The 7,566-nt window shown below is 43.5% G+C and overlaps 2 protein-coding genes across 2 annotated transcripts in view; both read right to left on the reverse strand.

Moving 5' to 3' along the window:
- The window catches only part of LOC119430372 (zinc finger protein 200), a 3,930-nt gene extending 2,601 nt beyond the window's left edge, over positions 1 to 1,329 (reverse strand). Inside the window, exon 1 of the mRNA XM_037697778.1 lies at positions 1,018 to 1,329. Within this exon, the coding sequence (XP_037553706.1) occupies positions 1,018 to 1,189 (172 nt within the window). The 5' untranslated portion in view covers positions 1,190 to 1,329. The remainder of the gene's footprint in view (positions 1 to 1,017) is intronic.
- A 4,865-nt stretch (positions 1,330 to 6,194) lies between these two features.
- The window catches only part of LOC119430373 (zinc finger protein 436), a 19,269-nt gene continuing 17,897 nt past the window's right edge, over positions 6,195 to 7,566 (reverse strand). Inside the window, exon 7 of the mRNA XM_037697779.1 lies at positions 6,195 to 6,259. Within this exon, the coding sequence (XP_037553707.1) occupies positions 6,195 to 6,259 (65 nt within the window). The remainder of the gene's footprint in view (positions 6,260 to 7,566) is intronic.

Genomic DNA, 7,566 nt, shown 5'->3' on the forward strand with positions numbered 1-7,566 from the left:
GCACAGAACAACAGAGTGTGTGCACAGAACAACAGAGTGTGTGCACAACCTGAAACACAAAAGGAACATTTCGGACGCAGAGTTGGAGATGGCTGTGATTGGCTCAATATATGAGGTTACATGGATTTTTATTTTAGGTATAATATTTTAGCTTCCATTTTTAACATAGTTTTCCTCATCAGACGGGCACAAGTTTATGACGGGATATTTGTTGTGGATGGGAGGGGGGGCAGGAGTCTTGAAACGGATTCATCAGCCATATCATGAATACCGTCAGGTGGTGCGAGTAATCGTTAACATTTGTGGCAGCTGGTGATCAAACTGAGTGTTGAGTAAGACTGTTGCTTTCTGTTAATCCTCATCGATGGCTGTGGTCCGTTTACCGTTACCATGGTAACCAGAGGCAATGGCGGAGTACAGTCCTCATTCTCAGACACTGCTAGACAAGTGAGCACTGGGTATATTCTTAATTTACAACAGTCTACTTCACTGTACACACAACGTAGTGCTCCCATCTATCACTCGTATATTTTTGACTGATTTTCTTTTTTGTAAATATTAAATTCATAGATTTTTGCACCACCATATCACCCTTATGAGCCAGTCCTCACAGGTTAGGATTAATAATAAAAAAAACATTTCTAAAAGGAATAATCAATGTAACTTTTTTTCTTTATTAAAGGTGCTCAGAATTTAAATCGATCATGCTGAGTGCATGGATCATAAACTACACCTGGATCAGAATGAGAAGCTCGGCATGTTTGGGCTGTGGATGTGTACAGCAACAAAACTGTTTCAAATGCCACCATGCCAATAAAAAACAACCTGATCTTTGAGGAAGTTTACACGATTGTTGTGTGACCGGGTGTCTTTCATCTTTTGATTCTCAATGAAAAAACAACTGAACGACCTGATTTAACCTTGTTGGATTTTTCTACCCGATTATTGAGCAGCATCAGGACATCCAAAAACTAAAAACTCTTCTGTTGAAGATCTTGAAGTCGCTGCAGCTCCTACCTGTTGTGTGCAGGTGTGTGTGAGGTTTCCAGCTGATGTCCAGCAGTCTGCGCTGACGATCGATCTCTTCCTCGTACCGGACGATGGTTTTTTCAAACTCTGTGAATATTTCTTCAGCAGCAGCAGTTAGTCGCTCGCTGATAAACCCTCTCAGAGACTGAACTGAAGACATTGTTGCTGCACACACTCAAACATTCACCTCACACACACACAGAGCTAACGATGCTAACGCTGCTAGCGCCTTTAGTTCCGCTGGTGTCACACTGTGACGCTCCGACTCAAACTGAAACATGTTATGATCCCGGTGAGTTATCATACTTATTAACTAAAACATAATCAGTTGATCAATTTAACTATCAGAGTCAGTTTAACTCTAATGATTATAGCACAATTTTAAATATTCATGAAAACCTCGGCAAACACGGGGAAAGCTAACTATGCTAACGCTGCTAGATGCGTGTTTACTTCCGGTGGTGTCTCGCTGTTTAGCTCCGGTAGAAACAGACAGATTTGTTTTTGTTTCTTAATAAAAAGGCGACACCTAAAAATAAAAACTAGCTTTAGTTCAACAACTGTGGAATATCAGTTTAGACTGTTATTCACTAGCTAAGGATGTATTTTAAATTTATTCAACATATACATTATATGTTCTAAATCATTCAACCTTTATTTAGACAGGTAAATCCCATTCAGTCTTGAGGACTCATTTGAGAGACCTGGTTTCAACAAAGTATAATGACAACAATGGTAAACCAGTGCAAATTCCTTCTCTTATCTTGTGTTTGGCTACTTTTGTTTTCTTTGTGTTTGGCTACTTTTCGCTATAGGCCCTTTTCACAATGACGTCAGACAACTTCCGTTCTGAGTCAACGCAGTGGATCAGTACTTCTGGGTCTATTCTCCCTCGGGAGACCTGTCCGGAAACTTCACGGAATTTCATTCATTCAACCTGTAATGTGATTTACTAAGTCTTTTTGAATGTCCAGAGGACCAGATTGAACTTTTTTAGATTTTTCTACCTGGATTATTGAGCATGCATCATGATACTAATAATCTTGTTTAGCCAATAGGGGCACTGCAGGATAAGACGGGGACATAATAATTGAGTGCAGCTAATGGTATAACACCTGTGGATATAACGCGGGGTAATGTAGTTAGGGGGAGAGCTAAAGCTGTTGGAAATGGACAAATAAATGTTCCTGAATGAAAACCCATGGAGAGTGACTTGACTTCATGACACAACCTTTATTTATAGAGGTTAAATTACAAGATATAGCACAAGGTAAGGTTTTTTTTTTTTCATTTACCCTTTATTTATCCAGGTAGTCTCATTGAGCCACGAGAACTCATTTTCAAGAGAGACCTGTTTAGGGAGCAGATGATGGGGGTTAAGAGCCTTGCTCAGGGGCCCAGAGTGGGGCCAATGAGGGTGGAGGCAGGTGTGGGTGTTTCACCTTTTCCACCCACATTTTGATGTTGACAGTCCCGGGAGGTGAACCTGCGACTTTCCGATCACAAGCCCATCTTCTAACCCCTGCGCCACCATTCCCCCTAAATAAAACACAATTTAAAAATAAAAACAGTATTTACGTGTTTGTTAGCTGTGGTAACGTTATCCATCATTGCAGCAACTTTAGCCACAGTAGCTAAAATATACAACACGGGCTGTCAGTGCTCTAACGTTTAAAGGTTTACAAGCTATATTAACATTAATAAAAACAGTATTTAAGTGTTAGTTAGCTGTGGTAACATTATCCATCACTGTCAATTTACCATTCTGTAACTGTGTAAGGAAACATTGGAAAGTAAGCTAGCTAGCAGCTACAGGTAGCTAAACTCTACACTGCTGCTGCCTGTCAGTGCTGTAACATTAAAATGTTTAACTTTATCTGTTAATGTAAAATCTCTGACATCTTCCAACACCATTGTTTAGAATAGCATTTTAAATATTGAATTAAAAACTATGTCAAACCATTTCCATGTTCTGATGTGATTAATAATCTCTTTTTACTTTCTTCATGTCCGTCTTTCTCAGCATCAGCTCATCTAACCAGCATGACACAGTCATCAAGACGTTGTTATTGCAGTGTGCCATGTTGTTCCAATAATAAACAAAAAACACTGCATTTGAGTTTCCCCTTTGAAAAAAGTTATATGTATATATCTTCACCTCAGAACTGTCAAGGCAGTAATGAGTAAGTAATAGGAGAAATGCTATAATACAAAAGATAATTGATAATTGAACAAGAAATTGATGGGTGGACAAGTGATGTCTATACTTTCTTTTCCCTTAGGTCAACTGGATGATGCTGCACAGATAAATCAAGAGTTGGAGAGACAAGTTTTGTCTCTAGAAATGGAAATCCAGCCGCTGACAATTAAAAAGTGTCCTCCTGTGTGTGTGTGTGTGTGTATGTATATATATATATATATATCCATCCATCCATCCATCCATTATCTTATGCTTATTCCGAAGTCGGGTCGCAGGGGCAGCAGCTTGAGCAGGGAGGCCCAGACATCTCTTTCCACAGCCACCTCTTCTGGAAAGATTCAAAAGCGTTCTCAGGCCAAATGAGAGATATAGTCTCTCCAATGTGTCCTGGGTCTTCACCGGGGTCTCCTCCCAGTTGGACATGCCCGCAGCACCTCCCTAGGGAGGTGCCCATGGGGCATCCTTATCAGATGCCCAAACCACTTCAACTGGCTCCTCTCGACGTGGAGGAGCAGTGGTTCTACTCCGAGTCTCTCCCGGATAACTGAACATCTCACCCTATCTCTAAGGGAGAGTCCAGATACCCTGCAGAGGAAACTCATTTCAACCGGCTGTATCCGCAATCTCATTCTTTTGGTCACTACCCAGAGCTCATGACCATAGATGAGGGTAGGAACATAGACTGACCGGTTAACAGAGAGCTTTGCCTTACAGCTCAGCTCTCTCTTCACCACAACAGACTGGTACAGAGTCCGCAATACTGCAGATTTTGCACCAATCTATCTGTCAATCTCACGCTCCAATCTTCCCTCATTCGTGAACAAAACCCTGAGACACTTGAACTCCTCCACTTGAGGCAGAACCTCACCCTCGACCTGAAGGGAGCAATCCACCCTTTTCCGGTTGAGGACCATGCCCTCAGATTTGGAGGTGCTTATTCTCATCCCAGCCGCTTCACACTTGGCTGTGAACCACTCTAGTGAGAGCTGAAGATCATGGCACGATGAGCCAACAGGACCACATCATCTGTAAAGAGCAGAGATGGAATCCTGAGGCCACCGAACCAGAAACCCTCCACCAGCTGGCTGCACCAAGAAATTCTGTCCATAAAAGTTATGAACAGAATCGGTGACATCGGGCAGACATGGCAGAGTCCAACTCCCACTCTGAAGGGGTCCGACTTACTACCGGCAATGCGAACCAAACCCTCATATCGCTTGTATAGGGACTGAACAGCCCGTAACAACGGGCCCACAATTCCATAGTCACGAAGCACCCCCCACAGTGGACCCCGAGGAACACGGTTGACTGCCTTCTCCAAGTCCATAAAACATATGTAGACTGGATGGGCAAACTCCCATGACTCCTCGAGGACCCTAGTGAGGGTAAAGCGCTGAACCAAATGTTCCACAGCCAGGGTGGAACCCACATTGTACCTCCTGGATCTGCAGTTCGACCAACGATCAGACTCTCTTCTCCAGTACCCCTGAATAGACCTTACCAGGGAGGCTAAGGAGAGTGATGCCCCTATAATTGGAGCACACCCTCCGGTCCACCTTTTTGAAAAGGGGAACCACCACCCCAGTCTGCCAATCCAGTGGCACTGCCCCCGATGTCCACGCAACATTGCAAAGGCGTGTCAGCCAAGACAGCCCCACAACATCCAGAGCATTAAGGGTAACAGGGTGAATCTCAGCCATCTAGGAGCCCTGCCACCTCAGAACTTTTTAACCACCTTGGCGACCTCAGCCACAGTTATAGACGGATCAACCTCAAAGTCACCCGACTCAGCTTCCTCCATGAAAGATGTGCTGGTGGGATTGAGAAGGTCAGAAAAGTATTCTTTTCACCTCTCGACATCACTGGTTGAGGTCAACAGCACCCCACCTTCACTGAACATAGTGTTAGTAAAGTGCTGCTTTCCCCTCCTCAGCCGCCTGATGGTTTGCCAGAATCTCCTCAGAGCTGACCGAGAGTCTTCATCCAAGGTTTCACCGAACTCTTCCCACATCCAAGCTTTTGCCTCAGCAACAGCTAAGACTGTAGACCACTTGGCCCTCTGGTACTCCTCAGCTGCCTCCAGAGTCCCACTGGCCAACAAGGCCCGATAGGACTCCTTCTTCAGCTTGACAGCTTACCTAACCCGGGGTGTCCACCAACGAGTTTGTGGATGGCCACCGCAAGAAGCACCGACAACCTTGTGGCCACAGCTCAAGGCTGCTACCTCAACAAGCGAGGCGTGGAACATGGCCCTTTCGGACTCAATGTCCCCGCCTCAGCTGGGATGCGGTTAAAGCTCTCCCGGAGGTGTGAGTTGAAGATCTCTGATAGGTTCTTCTGCCAGGCATTCCCAGCAAACCCTCACTACACATTTGGGTCTGCCGGGTTCATCTGGCATCTTCTCCCGCCATCTAATCCAACTCACTACCAGGTGGTGATCAGTTGACAGCTCAGCTCCTCTCTTCACCTTTCTCACCTTGACGGACATTGAAACCCTGGGAGACTCTTTATTTTAGAGTTGCTGGCCCTGTTTAAACCGGTCAGATCCGGGTCATATTCTCATTACAATCTGTCTGAGCAGATCAAAAACCCAGGGTCAGTCTAGATAAAATACTAACAACTCCCCCTGGTTCGAGGGACTCGAGAGGGTTTCCTCAAAAACTCCCAGTTCAAGACTGCCGGAATTGCAAGCAATTAATCAATTTTCTCTCTGTGTTCGAATGTAAACTATTCCTATGTGTGCGTGGCAGGTGCCTTCTGGCTGTAAACATGTGACCTGCACAATTCAGGTCAATTAGCCGTCTCAGCTCCCGGCATTTTGCCATTGACTCCGGCAACCCCCTAATGAGATGCATGACATCATGGAAATATTTACAACATTGACTATGTCAGTACTAAAAATATTTGATTAAAGGATTGCAAAAAGCGTTCTAAGCAAGAAAGCGTTTTGATCTAGGAATGTTTATCAGTTGTAGACCCTGATTTTCTCTCTTTGACTCTTCAAGGTGGGCTTCCCCAGGCCTGGTCCATCTGGAAAGGAAAAAACAAAAGAGGAAAAACAAAAAAACTCTGTGCCTCTGGCCTTCTTATCATGCAATACTTAATTGCTTCCCAATTTATTGGCACTGAGAGCTGCTGGTATTTTAGCTTGTCACAGTGTGTAAATAACCTGATGTAAACATTATTCTAAGTGTTTATGTGTTGTATAGAAATGACAGAATCTTTCAACTGTCTGTGAATGTTTTTGTTCAGTGCCCTGAGACTTCTGTTGTGACTTGGAGCTCCTAAAATAAAATGAGTTGAACCAAGAAAGCAACAAGTGTTGAGATACTTATATCTTGTACATATTTCTTATAAAAAGCTACTCGTGAACAGGTCAATTCAATTCAAAAATACTTTATTAATCCCAGAGATTAATTATTTGTTGTTGTAACTCATTATCCTCATTTCATTAAGAGAGGTTATAGATGCTGATGCTGTAGGCAGGAAGGATCTCTTGTAAAAGTCCATCCCACAGTGGATCCTAAGAAACTGGCTGCAGATGCCGTCTGATCCGTCCACCCAGACTCGGCTGGCCTCTCGGTTCCTCCGGGCTGTAGGACCGCCCGAATGCTGGACAGAACTCCTCCCAGAGCGATGGTCACTCCTCCCAGCAGTCTGCCGAGCTCCTTGTTGCTGCAGACAGACAAAACTGTAGGTGCTGAGGGACGATCCTGTCCTTCAGCTGTCATGAGCCGTGTTTCCTGCTAGTTCCAGGATCTCAGTGGTCAGGCACTCGAGCACAGCTGGCAGGTAGATGAGAATGCGTCCATAGGACATCCTTTCAACTCATGAAAACAACAGAGATGCTCCAACATGCAGCCACCTTGAGCGGCGCAATTCTAGAATTAGCAAAGCAAGCCCATTCATTTTTTACATTATATTTTAATTCACAGAGTCTTAAACCCATTCTGTATAAACATATTTGTGTCAAACAACACAGAACCTCATGAAGCCATTTGTGTTCCAGCAATTCTTCTGAAGATAAAGTGTTTGTGTGTTTCAATGATATTTGGCATTAATAAACCAAACAGGCAGTCGGAACTGGTTTTAAACAATTTTTCATTTATTTGTTCCAAATTCTTTGTACTACTTTTTAATATTTTATTTTCCACATTCACATAATTTGTATTCCTCGCAACATTTGTGCGTAGTGACTCCAAACAAAAATTCACATTAAAAAAACATTAAATAAATTGAACAAAGAAAGCATTTCAGTAAACAGGTTGATAGAAGAGCGTGAGAAAACAAGAAATACGGAAAACTGACAGAAATTATAAGATTTCTGCTGACCTGGA

The sequence above is a fragment of the Nematolebias whitei genome, chromosome 3 (assembly GCF_014905685.2).
Source record: "Nematolebias whitei isolate Nwh7 chromosome 3, NemWhi1, whole genome shotgun sequence".
Classification (NCBI taxonomy): domain Eukaryota; kingdom Metazoa; phylum Chordata; class Actinopteri; order Cyprinodontiformes; family Rivulidae; genus Nematolebias; species Nematolebias whitei.